This window comes from Delphinapterus leucas, chromosome 1 (genome assembly GCF_059928025.1).
Source record: "Delphinapterus leucas isolate spDelLeu-1000000601 "Yukka" chromosome 1, BTC_Dleu_Yukka2, whole genome shotgun sequence".
NCBI classification, from domain to species: domain Eukaryota; kingdom Metazoa; phylum Chordata; class Mammalia; order Artiodactyla; family Monodontidae; genus Delphinapterus; species Delphinapterus leucas.
The window spans coordinates 75,194,546-75,211,411 of record NC_143129.1 but is presented as its reverse complement, the minus strand read 5'-3'; the positions used below and the strand labels follow the sequence as shown (position 1 = coordinate 75,211,411).

Below are 16,866 nucleotides of genomic sequence, written 5' to 3'. Positions count from 1 at the left end.
CACACAGACACACACAGACACCAGCAGACTGAATTGCAGACTGGTACCTTTTAAATCTGCTTTTATAAAAACCTTGTCTATGTGCTAGGCCCATCTTTTGGTCCTCTAGGACTCATCTCTTCTGCCACCTTCTCTCTTCTGCCAAAGGCACTTGTCACCTTCGTGAAGACTTTGCTTGACTTATTGTTGGGTTTGCTGCAGCTATTTCCTCCCTTAATGTTTCTTTTTTATTTTGCGGTACACAGGCCTCTCACTGTTGTGGCCTCTCCCATTGCGGAGCACAGGCTCCGGATGCGCAGGCTCAGCGGCCATGGCTCACGGGCCCAGCCGCTCCGCGGCATGTGGGATCCTCCTGGACCGGGGCACGAACCCATGTCCCCTGCATCGGCAGGCGGACTCTCAACCACTGTGCCACCAGGGAAGCCCCTTTAATGTTTCTTACAGGTTGAAAAAAAGGAGTAGGAGGAGAACGTGGCCTAAGCTACAGAGGGATCTGATGCACGAAAAAGAGCCCATGGATTTCTTCTTTTCCAGCATGTTTTTCCTCCTTTTCACCCCGAGATAAAGAAAGACTATAAGGGGGCCAGAGGAAATAAGGTCAGATGCTTCTACTGGCTACAGAACGCCAAAATACACAAACACAAGGCCCGGTACTTTGTAAATGCTCATCAGTTCATCCATCCCAAGTTGTATTAAGAGCCCTGTGCTGGGTACCAGGAATGCAGAGATGGATGCAAGCATACCTGTCCTTCTCAAGTTTCTTCAAGTTTGAGCTAGCCATGCTATTTCCTTTGCTTACCCTCATCTTTCTCACCCTACCCAACTTCAGTTCACCTATGTGAATACCCTAATCTTCCATCCTGACTTCATCCTCTCCTGGACTACACCAGGTAGAACTGAGTGCTCATTCCTTTGTGACCAAACTCTCCCCCCACAGTCCCTACCACCCTGACCTCCCCTAGCTGTGTACCTATCCCAGCTTCTGCATACAGACACACCTCAGACATACTGCGAATTCAGTTCCAGACCATCAAAATGAAATGAACATCACAATAAAGGGAGTCACAAAAATGTTTTGGTTTCCCAAGTACATATGTTTATACTAGACTGTAGTCTATTAAGTGTGCATTATGTTAAAAAAAAAAAGTACATAACTTAATTTTAAAAATGACCCTGTTGGTAAAAAGCCACTCATCAGCTTGTTCAACACAGGTTGCCACAAACCTTCAATTTGTAAAAATGAAACCACAATATGTGCAAAGCACAACAGAGCAAAGAGATATGCCTACCTTTTATTATTATTTTAACGTGATGGTCTCTCTCTTGAGAGCCTGAGCTCCTTAGGGATACAGAACCTATCTGGCTTAGGACAGTGACTGGTACATTATAAATACTCAGCACTTATATTTTGAGTGAAAGTATGACAAATTTCCTACTAAAAGCTATATATATTTTAATGGAATACACCATGATAAATAATACTAAAATACTTAAAATATGTGCAAACAACTGTGGCAGCAGACATAAAGGAGCAACTAGTGCTGCCTGGGTTGAGCAGAGAGTGGAAAAGAGAGTAGCTGTCAATGATGCTGACCATGATGATGACGGCAGCCCCGATCAATCTATTTTCTATCATGCACTCTTCTTGTCACTCCTCTCTAGCCACACAGGACTTCTTGCCGTTTCTCGTTCTGGGATTTTCCTGACTTCAGCTTTTGAATTGCTTTGTGATGATTTTGATCTAGATGTATCTAAAGATGTGTATGTGCATGCATGCATGCATACAGCACTGCAATATAAAATATACTTCTTACTATGGGTCTGAGTCAAAATAGTTTTACAAAACCCTAATCTAGAGCAACAGATTTTTATCTTTGGTATATGAGAGATTTCTTTGAGAATATGATGAAAAAATGCACACATGCCCACACTCACAATATTTTGCACAAAATTTTAGGGAGTTCACAAACCCACTGAAACCCCTTCAAGAACCCCTTAAGGATCTGTGGACTTCAGCTTCAGAACCGACCCTTATGGTACATCAGATGCTGATCCTAAGACACTAGCATCACTTATTAACCCTCCCTGTCTTCTGTGTGAGACAAAAGAGAGATTCCAGGAGAAGGCAACCCCTATGCCTGGGACCCTTGACCTTCAGCAGTCTGTTGAAGAAAGAAAAATCACAAGTGGTCAAGATGTGCCTCAATCCTGATTTTGAGGTTAAAAATATGACAAAAGTGTAAGATAGAAAATGAAAAGATTGGCCTTGGAGTTGAAATAACAATGGGTCATTTATATCCAAAATATAGGAATGTCTAAAAATAGATGTTACTATACTAGCCTTTTCCAATGTATTTTCTAGTTGTAACAGTAGAGGTACATAAATATTTCTTAATTAAACACATAACCACCCATCCAAGAGACAAAAGTGTAAGTTATGAAAGAGCTCTTCAGAGGCAGAACTCCATCGGGAAAAGACATGGGACACAAATAAACTTTCAGCCCCTGCTCACCCGTCAGACGGGAAACTGGGCATTGCTGGGCTCAATTTATTAGAAATTGCATTTCACACCTAGAGAAGAGCAATCAAAGTCACTTGCCCAGAATTAGCCATTGCCACTCCAAATAGCTACCACATAGCCATTATGGAATTAACAATTTTCAAAGGCTTTAGAGCAGGGGTCCCCAACGTTTTTGGCACCAGGAACCGGTTTTGTGGAAGACAATTTTTCCATGGACCGGGTGGGGGGTGGGGTGCAGACAGTTCAGGCAGTAATGCAAGTTATGGGGAGCAAGTGGCAGAGGAAGCTTCGCTCGTTCACCCGCCGCTCACCTCCTGCTGTGTGGCCCGGTTCCCAACAGGCTGCAGACCGGTATTCATCCGTGGCCCAGGGGTTGGGGACCCCCGCTCTAGAGGGACAAGAAATTTTTGAGAAGAGGAGTTCTCGATGAAGGCACCATTCCTTGAGAAGGGACACCCCTCTGTTCTCCCTGTGCTCAGTTTCCAGGGCTGCAATAATAATGTTGTTTTAAAGGGTCTTTGTTTTCTCCTACAAAAGTAAAGGGTACTCCACCTAAATACACACTCTTTAAGTGGCCAGTGGGGATGAATTCATGGAAAGAAGGGCCTCTCTTTTTGCAATTATTTATTTTTCCATCAGCAAATGGTTAAGAAGAGTCTTTTTGAAATGCCTATTAAGGATCATATAACTGAGATCATGGAAGTGGGGACAGTCTCAGGTGGTCCCTGGGATTCTTTAACTGAAGTCACTGGGTCACCATCACTGGGTCTGCTCCACGCACAGGCAAAAGTCAAGTACCAAATGGCCAGGTGAGGTGGGAGCCAGGAGGATTTTCAATTAAAATGCCCCCACATAAGAAGAAGTCATCAAAGTGCTCCTGGAGTATTGCCGTCTCGGCAGTCACGTGTACCCTGATCAGAAAGACTGGCTTCTGCTTGATCCAGGTTAAGTGCTTGATCCAGTTCACAACACAGCTTTCTATTTGGTCTACGCATGAGCTGTGAAATGTTCGTAAGGAGGAAAAACATTGGCCAGGACTAAAGGTCTCCTGATGAAATGAGTCAATCTGTTAAGAAATGCTTCTGTCCATAGCTATGTACATGGTATCCTTGGTCTCCATGTACCCCACACTGTAAACAACAGGGCCCAACAGCAGAGAGATGATGGTGTAGGTCTCAGAGATGGTCTATTTTCTACTGAATTGACCAGCTCGGTCTTGAGGTAAGTGATAGAGGCACAACCATATCAGGCAATGACCATGGTGAGGTGGGAGGTACATGTGGCAAAGCCCAGAGACAAAGCGAACCAAAGCATGGTGGAGGTGATGAGGGCGTCCGTGCAGGAAATGTAAACCAAGCCCATGAAGCCTGAACATATGTGTGGGGAATAAAAAACTGTTTACTCGGGGCTTCCCTGGTGGTGCAGTGGTTGAGAGTCTGCCTGCCGATGCAGGGGACACGGGTTCGTGTCCCGGTCCGGGAGGATCCCACATGCCCCGGAGTGGCTGGGCCCGAGAGCCATGGCCACTGAGCCTGCGCGTCTGGAGCCTGTGCTCTGCAACGGGAGAGGCCACAACAGTGATAGGCCCGCGTACCGCAAAAACAAACAAACAAACAAACAAACAAAAACTGTTTACTTCATGGATAGGAGTAGCAATAAAGGAGTGTTTCATGGCAGGAAGGAGATCACAAAAGAAATAGGCCACCACAGCATCACAGAAATATAAGTGGAACAGGGATGACATCTAGACAGCTGCTATACCTGGGCCAGTACTAAAGAAAACACACACCAACTGGGCACACACCCCCTTGTTCACAAACTCTACACCTCAAAGATTTTCACATGACCGTATAACAGCTGGTGATGGTCAAGGCGACAAAGAACAGGAGGATTGTTCTGAGACATGAGACTTGAGGGTACTAGGGAATGAGGACCAATGTATATGGTCTCTGAACTAGCCTGTGTGCTCAGGAAGAAGGATGTGGCCAACGTGGTGAGAACCAGGACAGTGGCATTTCCTGACAAGGTGAAGATTCGCACAACAGCACTCACGACGACAGAGGTGCCCGTCAAGGTGAACTCTGTCAGCTTCTATGAGCTTCTTTCTCTGTATTCTGTAGTTTTAAGGATGTGAATTAAATGGGTGAGCATGGGAAAATTCTCTTGTACTGACATGGACTCTAGGTGCTGGGCAGAAACATGACATAGGGCAAGATAAGATGACAAGAGTGAAACAAGACAGTTCTAGCTAAGACCTCTTGCAGCCGCCCAAGTGAGAAATCTGCCCACGTTTCTTCAGTGCATGTATTCTCTGTCACTACAGACTGAGAAATGCATTCCTATACATAGAGAGGGAACTTTTCTCTTCAACATACTTAAGACACAGTCACACCGAGTTCCTGCCATTATATTTTTTCTTCTTCTCACAGCTCCTCCCCCAGATGCTGTTCTCACAAAGGGATGATGAACAGCAAGGAGGTGCTTATGGCCAGTGGGTTCCAATGAATAAAAAAATTTTAATGGATTAAAAAAATCCATTTCAGCAATCAAGGTGAATTTTATAAATACGAGGTTGAAGATGAGTGATGCCAAATAAATGAGTGATAATTGAGGGATGTAGAGAAGCATAAATACTGAGAAGTGGATATTGTGACATTCTAGAGGCACATGACCGTTGAATTCTGAAATCAGAAGTGAGATTTCATTGAGGGAGGCTGATCTAGACAGAGGCCTGAACCCAAAAGGAGACAATGACAAATTAATCAGGGAATTTCTTTTATAAATGAACCCTGAAATTAAGACCAAAGAACTGAGATCAAGGGAAGACTCCCATGTACCAACAGGACCTAGAAAGGGAGAGGCCCATCTGTGACTGCCAGAATTGGGAAGGGCAGGTAGGAGTCAGCCAGCAGCCTGGAGCTGGCATTTAGAGTCTGAAATCGCTTCTTTGGTGGAAAGGTCAGTCATAATCTCAGGTGAACACTGATTTTTCTCTGTCACTGGGTGAAACGTTATGCAGTGGGAAGCAGAGACACAACAGCCTCTCTGTCAAAAACAGACAATCTATAATCTGCATGGGAAACACACAATGGATCCTGAGTCCCCGATAGAAATCTTGCTTCTTTCCTTTTGATCCTTGTCAGAATTACTGCACAGGTTCCTAAGGAAGGGAAGACCTCCCTTTTTCTCCCTCCATCACCCTCTGCAACGTGGCTCCTGTCACACACCCTTTAAGGAAATTGCTCTTTCAAAGGTCACCGATGAAATTTTTATTGCTAAATCCAGCATCCTTTCTACTTAGATCTCTCTGATGCATTTAATACCACTGGACACTGCCTCCTGGAAACTTACATTAACTTGGTTTCCATGACACTATACACACCATCCTTCCGTCTACCAAACATTACTTTTTGTCTTTCTCCCTGACTCTTCCTTGCTTCCAACCCTAGGAACCCAAATGTTCCCTCACATCAGTACCTGGTTCCTCGACCTTTGCTCTTTTCTCCCTTCCACTGAAAGAGATAATCATTTTCTGTTTCATCATCACTTATACGTTGATTCCTCTGAAACCTCTACTTCTAATCTCAAGTGGCACTCACATATTTCAAGTTCTCCACTGGCCTGTTCTACGTGTAGGTCATACTATCATTTCAAATTTAGCATTTTAGGAACCAAACTTATCATTTACCCTCCACCTCCTCCAAATGAACTCCCTCTCAATTGTTTTATCTGTACTAATAGCACCATATTTTTCCAAATCATACGCAATCAGAAGTTTAAGATATGGGACCAAATTAGAGTTTACTCTATGTATCTTTTTTTTAATCTCAGATTTGCCCTTTTCCTTTTACCATAAGACTCTGCCATCAGTCTAAGATTATTTACCTTTGATTTTATTCAACCACCCGTCAGGGTGATAATCAGTTACTCTTGCTGTCTCCATTGCCTCTTTCCATCTACCACAAGTAAATGCTCTTAAATTTCCTTACGGCCAACAGAACATATGGCAAATAATTCTTTATTAGCACCAAAATCCTCTTCTCTTCTCTGACCCCATGTTCTTTTCTCCTTCAATCTCTTCCTATCCAGGCTCTCCCAGTGGTTACTGTGACTTTGTCTTCCATAAATACCCCAGGCTTTAGAAGGAATCTTTCAAGTATTCTTTAATCCCTCAGGTAATCTTCAGTTAGGTCTCGCATCTCTGCCTTCTTCCAGATCTGAGTGTATGCCACGCCCTCTTTGCAGCACTGCCAGTGCCCTCTCCTCCCATCCTCTCTGAAGGCACACTTTACTGCATGCCAGCTGATGTCACCAGGACAACGCTACTTGAGGCACACGGGTGACCCTGCTTCTATTCAACACTTGCCATCTTTCCTCCCCTATCCTCAGTCTTTCCAGAGCCACCCAGACAGGAACCAACACCTCTCACCTGAATTTTCACTGGCAGGAAGGTACCCAGGAACCTCTCAGCAACCACAGGGATTGGCTCACCTTGAGAACTCAACTCAGTTCTACAGACCCAGGATTCATTTTCCTATATTCTGACATCAGAACCTTCCTTCCTGCAACAGAAAGAATCCACAGTTTCCACTTTGGCTGCTGCTGAAGCTCAGGCTAGTTTCCTCCAAGGCGTAAGAAACATATTTGAGAGAAGGAGACTAAAGAACAGAATCAGGCCCCACCTCCCCTCCCTTCTTCCCATTCTACTCTGAAACCTACTTTCCAACCCAGCTGGTCTCTTCACAGTGGCTGAACATATATTTTCACGTCCAGCTATAAACTTTGGCACTCGATCCTATCAGTCATATACACTTATCATCTCCCAGGCCAGCTCCATAGCCTCATCTCTCATTAGAGAAGATGCTCTTCTACACTGATCTCCAAACCATCTTTGGTGGACAGAATGATACTTTAGTAATTTTGGTGAAAACTAGAAGCAGTTGCTGGACTCTATATTCTCTAAATTTTATGGCATTCATTAATTAACATATGGGAAAGGGAAGAGCCTAGTACCTGGGTTCCCAGTAAAGGTTATCTCCCAGCTCTTACTTACAGCAGATTCGCTTATATTACTCAATTGGATTCTACTCTCTATTACTGTTCTATGTAAAAAGTCTCCACCCTGCTTGAATCATGTGATTCCACTAACATATACTGGGCTCCTTTCATGTGCAGAAATAATAGTTAAGTAAAACAGGTGATATAAAAAGGAATAAGACCTAATGCTCAGCCTTAATCAAGAGAGGATAAGAGATAAATACACTAATAGCTATAATATGAGAAAGACATGGTGATATCCATAAAAAGATTCAAAATGACAATAACCATCCAGACATTTTTCCATGCACTTTATGCATATTATAGTATCCCATTGATGCTCACAATAACACCGTGAGGTGGATAGTTTTATCTTTGTTTTGAAGAAAAGGAAAGCAAGGTTCAGAGAGGTTGAGCGGCTTTCACAAGACTCAACCACTAGTATTATGGGTGCCCCCCATAATCTGGTCTCCGCTTACCTCTTTAAGATACGACTCTTAGCATAGCAATTGGCTTCCCAATTATAACACTACAAAATAATTGTGAGATGTTATTATTAGTTATTTTCATTACTATGAAAATCATGGAGCAGAGTGTCTGGCATACCCTCAACAGATATTAAGTCCCTTCTCAGAGAAGCAAGGACCCCAAAGAAAATTTGCCTGCGTATGAGAAATAAGGTAGGCTTTGTCCACAGATAACAGAATATGAAGCCAAAAGACAGCATCCAGTGGGGCTTCAGAATAACCGAGTAATTACTTTATTTACCTATTTATTTATTTATTTATAGCTGCATTGGGTCTTCGTTGCTGCGCACAGGCTTTCTCTAAGTGCAGCGAGCAGGGGCTACGCTTCATTGTGGTGCATGGGGTTGTCATTGTGGTGGCTTCTCTTGTTGCGGAGCACAGGCTCTAGGCACGTGGGCTTCAGTAATTGTGGCACACGGTTTCTGTAGTTGTGGCTCACAGGCTCTAGAGCACAGGCTCAGTAGTTGTGGTGCACGGGATTAGTTGTTCCACAGCATGTGGTATCTTCCCGGACCAAGGCTCGAACCCGTGTCACCTGCCTTGGCAGGCAGATTCTTAACCACTGTGCCACTAGGGAAGTCTCCAAGTGATTACTTCTAACTCATGTGTCCATTCACCCAGGATGGACAAAGAGGCAGCCACCAGACCCAGTAAAGTAGGTTGGAGCATTTAGCAACACGGCCCCAGGGCTGGGCTTACCAGAAAAGTCTATAAAGGACTTTGCCCTAATGAGAGGGCTTGAAGCTTTCTCTGTTTTATATGGGAACTGTGGGGAGGTCTGAGGTTAAAGCAACAAGGTCTCCTTGAGTCTGGGATATGCCTTAGCTCAGACTTGAGCTGGGTGAGGATAAAAAAAGAGATTTTCTCTTGTCCTCACTAGAAAGCAGCAATGTATAGTCACCTTTGGAGAGTAACATGGAGATTTTCTAGGCCTTCATGGTACTTCCTCTACTTACAAAGAACAGGTATCCAAGAACATTCGAAGAACATAAGGAAAACTGAAACATGACCTGAGTCACCTTTAATCCTTACCTTGATGTGACTAAGTAGCTGATTAACTTATAATCTAAACTCCATTTGTGCTCCAGGCTTGTCCACTTAGGTTTTGTCTGGCCGTGGCCATTCTTCTGTGAGTTCAGTATGGGAGATGCAAAGCGGCTCCACCATATGTTGGGGCAGTGGTCAAGGTACACACATCATGTCACATACAACCACAGGATACAAAGCAAAACTAATCTAATGCTATTGATAAGTTACACTGAGGCCCATAGTCTACAAGGGGCTGATCCAACTGTGTCTGGAGCAAGGAGGCAAAGACAAATGTAAAGCATCTCATCCAGGGCTCCAGCTGCTACAGTAACTTCTCATTGTAACCTCATGGGGTTCTTGTGAGGATTAGATGTGATAAGACATTCACAGCACCTACTCAGTACATGTTCTGGCACCAAGTAAGTGCTAAGTGTCAACTAAGACACAAAGGAAAATGAGAATTACCACCTAAAACTTCAAATCACCTGCTGTAGACTCCTTGGTCTATTCCTACAAACAAAAAGAAACACCTATGCTCTATCTTCAGTCTCTGCTCCCAACCCTAACCCTGCCCTAACCAAACCCGTGTACGTCTCCTGCTAGTCGCAGAAATGGGACAAGTTCTTCCCACAGACACTGAGGGGCACCACATCTGACTTTTATGCAAGTACATTTTCACCGACAGTAACTAAACAAGGGCAACACACTAACATGGGCTCAAAAGAACAAAAGATAGTGCCATGTGACATTCAACACATCTTTGTCTGAGTTGAGCTATTTTTCTCCAGGAGAAAAAGAAAGAACCAGGCCATGTGAGACCAAAGCTTGCCCAATATTCCCTGCGTGATTCATTTGTAATGAGATCTCCCAGCTCATTTCTGGATTCTGACTCCACGCAGACCCACGGGATGCACAGTAAGTCTCTTGGCAAATGAACCCTGGAGACAAGAGCTAGACAACAGGGATTCTCCTCTGAGAGTCCCTTCCAAATCAGATTTAAAGGGGCAGCTCCTCGAAGGTCAGAGGTGCTCAGGGTGAATGTGTCACCCTGTGCTTCAAACAGAGTGCAGTGAACTGTAAGTGACCTAATAATGTAATAAGGCTGACCTAGAATCTAATAAGGCTGAGTTTTGTAATGTACCAAGATTCTATTATTTCTTCTAGCAAAAAAATGACGATCATCAGTTTTCTTGGCATTGCAGTGACGTCTTGTAAGTAAGTCATAATTGCCTGCTATGCTCTAAAACCAGAAAAGAGCACAGGCAGATTCTACAGACTCAAGAAGGTGGGGGAATTCCTTTGAGTACGAGAAGGCTTCTGTCCCAAAGAAAAGTCATCATTCTCTTGTTTATTCAAATAGTTCCCATAATCACCATTTTCTTAAGAAGTCAACTCCTCCATTCCTGGATCCTTACACCTATTTTGTTTAATGAAATGAAAAGAAAGGAAAGGACAGAATGGCAAGTTTGGCAAAAAGACAATGTCATTATTTTTTTAGCTGCACAACTCTTTTTAACACAAAATTATAATTATAGAGACTTCGACTACCTTGCATATTTTACTTTTTAAAACAGATTCTGTTTCTAGGCACAGATTTTGCTTATAAAGATGTAGATAATTTTAAGTACCCATGAGTTTTGTCATAATTTCTTCCCCTTGCAAATGGTATTTCCTTTATACCCTCAAATTATTTTTCCCCCTCTATCTTATTTTTCTTTTTCCTCTAGTCAGAGTATCGGCTTCATGACTAAAATTTTGATGCATGAGCACATTTCAGTATTCTTACTCCCCCCACAGGGCTTTTGTCCTTCTGGAGTATTTAAATCATTTTGAAAGCTCCTTTCTATTCTATACTATGCTTTTGAGATTGTCTACTTGTGTGTCCCTCACACAGAAACACCCCGAGGGTTCAGGCACAGAGAGGAACCAGATTTGGGTGGTAGAAGGGCTGCTGCTCCAGTGCCCAGCTGCAGTCACTTCTGGCTGGGGTGACTCAAAAGAGCAACCAGGGGGAAAAGAGGAGGCAGTCATCTGGTGCTAAAATCATCCTTAAGTTCATTGACACCTGTTCCAACTGCTGAGAACTCATCCCAGCCAATCTCCACCAGTGGAACTGACCTACCCGTTCCACACACTTCTTCGGCCCCGTGGTGCTCTCTACAACCTATCCTCCCCTCCCCTCCGAAGGTGAACACTGGGGTCTGTTCACCCAATGTCTTCCATGCAAGAATGGAAGACACCCCAGGAGGACTCACAGTGTGATCTACTCCCACATCCCATACTTCCCCATCTCCTTCACTGGGGCCTGCCTCACCTCCAGGGGCAGTAATAGCCCTGTGTTGGTCATTTCAGCCACACAGTCCTTGACAGTAACAATTTTGGATTGCACTTCAGAAAGAGACAGGTTAGGGCTTCCCTGGTGACGCAGTGGTTGGGAGTCCGCCTGCCAATGCAGGCGACATGGGTTCGCGTCCCGGTTCGGGAAGATCCCACATGCCATGGAGCGGCTGGGCCCGTGAGCCATGGCTGCTGAGCCTGCGCGTCCGGAGCCTGTGCTCCACAACGGGAGAGGCCACAACAGTGAGATGCCAGCGTACCGCAAAAAAAAAAAAAAAAAAAAAAAAAGAGACAGGTTAAAAAGTGAGATAGGAGGCAATTGCTCTTAATCTGTATTCTTAGTCTTTAATGCTAAAACATCCCTGGAGATGTGACAAGATGGAGTGAACCGCACCCTAGAACTCCTGATGTGGACAGCAATGGTCGGGAGGAATACTTGGAAAAATATTCCAAGAGTGATGAGCATGTGACACCTACTCTAGGAAGTACAGCTAACCCCCAAAGTGCACTTTATGGAGGGTGAATCCCACTCACTACAGGACTCTGTTTATTTTGGCTAAAGGGCATGTGGAAGCTTGGGCTGTGCCTGAGTTCCTCTGGAAGGAGAAATGATAGCTCCTCCTAGTGGCAGAACATCACCCTTCCCTCACCTACTACACAACTTGCCTCTAAATAACTACTAACACAGAAAGAACGCTGCTTTGAACATTTGCATTGAACATTTGCATTATGTGCTCCCACGTGTCTTGAGCTGGCCTTCTTTTTGCATTTTTTCCCTCAAGTTCTAAGAATACCCTGCCTTAAGATAGTCTTTCATTGTCTGTTCAATCCAATTCAAATGTTCACCACAGGCAATAAACTTATTTCTCACCCCTCTTTTTCTCCTGGGCTTATGTACCTGGGCCACATTCCCTGGTCATCAGCCATCCTGTTTATAACTTTACAATTTATTCAAAGAAAGTAACTTTATTTTTACCTGAGGTATACTTATAGCAAATCCAGCTGATTCGGGGTGAAAGCAGTACTTTTCAGGCCCTAAGGACACCAGGGATTTTCTTCCTCCTCCTGACTCAATTCAGCTTTTCTTCTTCTTCCCTACTCCAAATATGTCTATGGCTTTCCTGGCTTAATACTTTCTTAACCATTTTTTGTAACTCACTGCAATAGGCTCATCAGGAAAGGGGAAAGGCACATACGATCTGCTGCTCTCATCAATGACATGTTAAAAGTTCTTTTTTGTTTCCTCCCTGTAACCAGGCTTTCCAGCCCAAGACTCTACTGAAACTGGCCAGTACCTCACCTTCTTCCTCGATCTAATATCTGTTCTCAGTTGTCATCCTCCTTGACTTCTCTAAACTATCTATGAGCTATACATTTATGCTCAAAATTAAAATAAAGGCCATAATCCTCATAATCTCACCATATATTATAGGTGAGATTCCTATAATCTCACCCCCACCCGAAGATAACGGTCAACCCATGATAACATCAGCTGTATATTCTTTCAGACTTTTTGCATATATAAATATATGCATTCACACACACAGACACTTTTAACCATATGGCAGCCCACCGTGTTATTGTTCTTCATATAGCTTTTCTGTTGCTCTTATTTAATGCATTCCACACATCTGTCTATGGAAGTACATTAGAGTAGCATTGTTCAACACAACTTTCACCAAGGAAGGAAATGTTTGATATCTGTGCTGCCCAACAGAGTAGCCACTATTCATGTGTTGCTTTTGGGCACTTGAAATGTGGCTACTGGGACTGATGAAATGAATTTTTCCTTTAATTTTAAGTAGCCACAGCTCTACAGCTCTACCTCATCCTTCCTAAAAAGCTGCTTAGGTTGCACTGACACTCTTTCATCTCTACCTATCCAATTGGTATCTTGGCAGCCTCTTAATATAAATTACTTTAATTAGTGGCACACTCATTTCTACTTTAAATGTCTACCTTCTTATTTCCCACAATGGTACTTTCCAGAATATCCACAACATTTTCTAGATTGTGTTTCCCAGATTCCTAGGAATCTAGATTCACTAAGAATCTAGAATGTTTTCTAGATTGCTACTGTAAGTTTCCTAGATTTGCCAAAATCCTCCAGCCTGCTAGTGTTATCTTGTTCTTTGCAGAAAATGGTTCAAACCACCATTTGATATGTGGTGGCGATCCCAGAGTCCCTCACCAAATTTCCAGGAAATACTGTGTGTGCTTGCAAGGGGGAAGATAGGACAAGAGAGGGAGGCCCTGTACTTCTTCCAATCATTACTAGCAAGAAGTTTTCTTCCTCCCTCTGGATTTTACCTCTTGCATATGGTACCCTTTTTCTGCACTGCCATCACCCAACTCTCTCCACTTTTCCAAATACCACTAACTCAAGATTGTACATATGACAGCTGTAAATGAAAGTTTGGGGCTCTTGGGGGGTTTTACATCACAATATAGTTTAGCAAACAATTTAAAATCAATTATTACACCTCTTTTATTTTTAAAATTCCCTCTGCCAAAAAGAAATCGTTTCTTTCTTTCATTAAAGTTTCAGCCTTCTGACATGTTGCTGGTCCTCCTCTCTTTTCCAACAATTTCCCCCTTTTCTCCTTATTTTACTCACACCTAAACCCTCAAATCCCTGTTAATACTTTTACAACAAAGCAACTTTGCCAACGGTTTGTCTCACCTAGACCATCCTGGCTGAGCCCCCAATACCTCAACTTCACTCCCACTAACGTGTCCCTAAAGACCAGCTCTCCTGAGATTAATTCTGCTCCCTGTACACTGTTCCCAGAAGTTTTTCCTAAGTGGCACCAGTGATTTTAATTCAGTAAGTCTAACTCTTTCGTCTCCATTTTGTTGTGCCAGCTTCTCGTACTTTCCCTAGAAGATAAACAAAGGCAAAGCTGGGATGGTGGAGGCTCAGGTGCCCTGCAGCTTACACGTCATTAAAAGAAACAACCTTCCATCCACGCTCTACAAAAACAACAACATATTCAGGATAAGAACTTGAAAGGATATGTGAAGTAGTCTCACATATTGGTCATTCCCTAGAGGCTTAAGAAAAGATTAAGGAGACACTAAAAATTGAAAAAAGGGAGGAGGCTAAAGTAGCCATAGAGCTATGCCAGCACCCTCCTGATTATACAGTGAGGAAATAGACTCGTGTGTGTGTGCGTGCATGTATGTGTGTGTGTGTGTGTGTGTGTGTGTGTGTGTGTGTGTGTGTGTCCCCACACTTCTCTCTCTATCCCTGTTTTAGAGGCCACGATGGGAATTTCTCCATGTTGACTCCCTGCATTGCTTTCAGGCACTGAAACTGAAGAATGCAGAGAAAAAACCTCACAGAAGTGACAGAGTTCATTTTCCTAGGATTCTCCAGATTCCATGAACACCAGATCACCCTCTTTGCAGTTTTTCTCATCCTGTATACATTAACCCTGGCTGGCAATGCCATCATCGTGACCATTATCCACATTGATTGTCACCTCCACATGCCCATATACTTCTTCCTGAGCATCCTGGCCAGTTCAGAGACTGTGTACACATTGGTCACCATTCCACGGATGCTCTCCGGCCTCATAGGCCAGAACCAGCCAATCTCCTTGGCAGGCTGTACCACTCAAGTGTTCTTCTTTGTTACCTTAGCCATCAACAGCTGCTCTCTGCTCACAGTGATGGGATATGACCACTATGTGGCCGTCTGCAACCCCTTGAGATATACACCCATCATGAGCAAGAGGGTGTGTGTCCAGCTGATGTGTGGAGCCTTCAGCACTGGCCTGGCCATGGCAGCTGTCCAGGTGACATCCATATTTACCTTACCATTTTGTCACAAAGTGGTTGGTCATTTCTCCTGTGACATCCTCCCTTTCATAAAACTCTCCTGGATTGATACCACTGTCAATGAGATCATCAATTTTGTTGTCAGTTTATCAGTGATCCTGGTTCCCATGGGCCTGGTCTTCATCTCCTACGTTCTTATCATCTCCACCATCCTCAATACCGCCTCAGCCGAGGGCCAGAAGAAGGCCTTTGGCATATGTGCCTCCCACCTCACCACGGTCATGGTCCACTACAGTTGTGCCTCCACTGACTACCTCAAGCCGAAGTCAGAAAATTCTGTAGAACAAGACCTCCTTCTCTCAGTGACCTACACCATCATCACTCCCCTTCTGAACTGTGTTGTTTACAGTCTGAGGAACAAGAAGGTCAAGGATTCCCTACGCAGAGCTGTGGGCAGAAACATTTCTTAATCCACTGACCCTTTTTATAAAGAGCAGTGTGTGTTCTCATTGCATCCAACCTCACAAGTCTGTCCTGTGCAGAGTCTATCCTGTAATGAGATGTGCACAACTTGCTTCAGCACCCTTATTACAAAAATCATCATCTTTGTCTCCACGTATTTCAAACTTTTGTCCAGGCATTTTCAACTGGGTATTTAAGAGGTGAGGAAGGTGGGCATGATTTTTTAAAAAGCATACCAGATTTCCAGGGTAGGGCAGGGGACTTCTTAAAAGCATATTAAATGTGGTCATTTTATGTTTGAAAAAATTTGTTTAAATCTCTATTACTTTCAAAATACAACCTGCAGAAAATAAAACTGGATAAAATCTTCCCAGCAGGATAATAGTAAACAGTAAGGAAGAAAATTATACCAGAACCTTTGGGAAAGGTGAGATGCATGTTATTTTTTTTAATTAAGAAAGTTGGAAATCACTGGTTTAGCCCTTGAAATTTCAGTCTTTATTATTTGATTTACCCTAGAGGCTTTGCTTCCACCCAATATGGTCTTCAGAATGCTGACCAAGGCTGTAAATGGTGAACAGCTCTTGTCTCTCTGTGCTAATCCAGTTCTCTCTGGCTGCTGGTTCTCTCCATGGAGTCAGCTTCTCTCTAGTCATTATGAAGAATAACAAGTTGTTCAAAAAAGAGCTCTACCCTATTTGGAGTGAGAATCATAAAGGTATTCTTCATTGGCACACACCACGGCACTTCCTGGATAACACCAAAAAGAAAAAATAGAACAAAACCAACAGCACCAGCAGTCAGAAGTAGTTCAGAGATTTGTTTAATCACTCAATTCACCAAAAAAAGGCTAAAAAGAAAATAATCTCTACTTCTACTAGTGTCTCTTTAAGGAAACCATGTTTTTCCCCAGGGCTTCCCGGGAGTTTTTCTGGTTTCATGCCACTGGTACATACCTGCTATACTGTTGCCTTGGGTGGTGCTAGGGGGAGTCAAAGACTCTTTTGTCCGTGCATGTTTTTACTAAAGTATTTTGTGTTAAAAATGTTTCTCTGCTCATCCCTTAATGTTCTTTGCCTTCTTACTGAAGGGAGTGATTTCCTTTCCCTCTACTGAGAAGGGGTAGGTAACATCCAAGGAGCTCATCTAGAGTACGATCTAGCTTTACA

General features: G+C 43.4%; 1 protein-coding gene across 1 annotated transcript; it reads left to right on the top strand.

The window, feature by feature from the left end:
- The first annotated feature begins 14,391 nt into the window (after positions 1-14,391).
- LOC111167137 (putative olfactory receptor 10J6) lies at positions 14,392-15,840 on the top strand. Its single transcript, XM_022559612.2, has one exon. It carries the CDS (start codon positions 14,776-14,778, stop codon positions 15,703-15,705), a length of 930 nt encoding a protein of 309 aa, XP_022415320.2. The 5' UTR covers positions 14,392-14,775; the 3' UTR covers positions 15,706-15,840.
- The last annotated feature ends 1,026 nt before the right edge of the window (positions 15,841-16,866 follow it).

Excerpts from the sequence above, each read along its gene's own strand:
- LOC111167137 (XM_022559612.2), top strand. The coding sequence starts at position 14,776 with ATGCAGAGAAAAAACCTCACAGAAGTGACAGAGTTCATTTTCCTAGGA.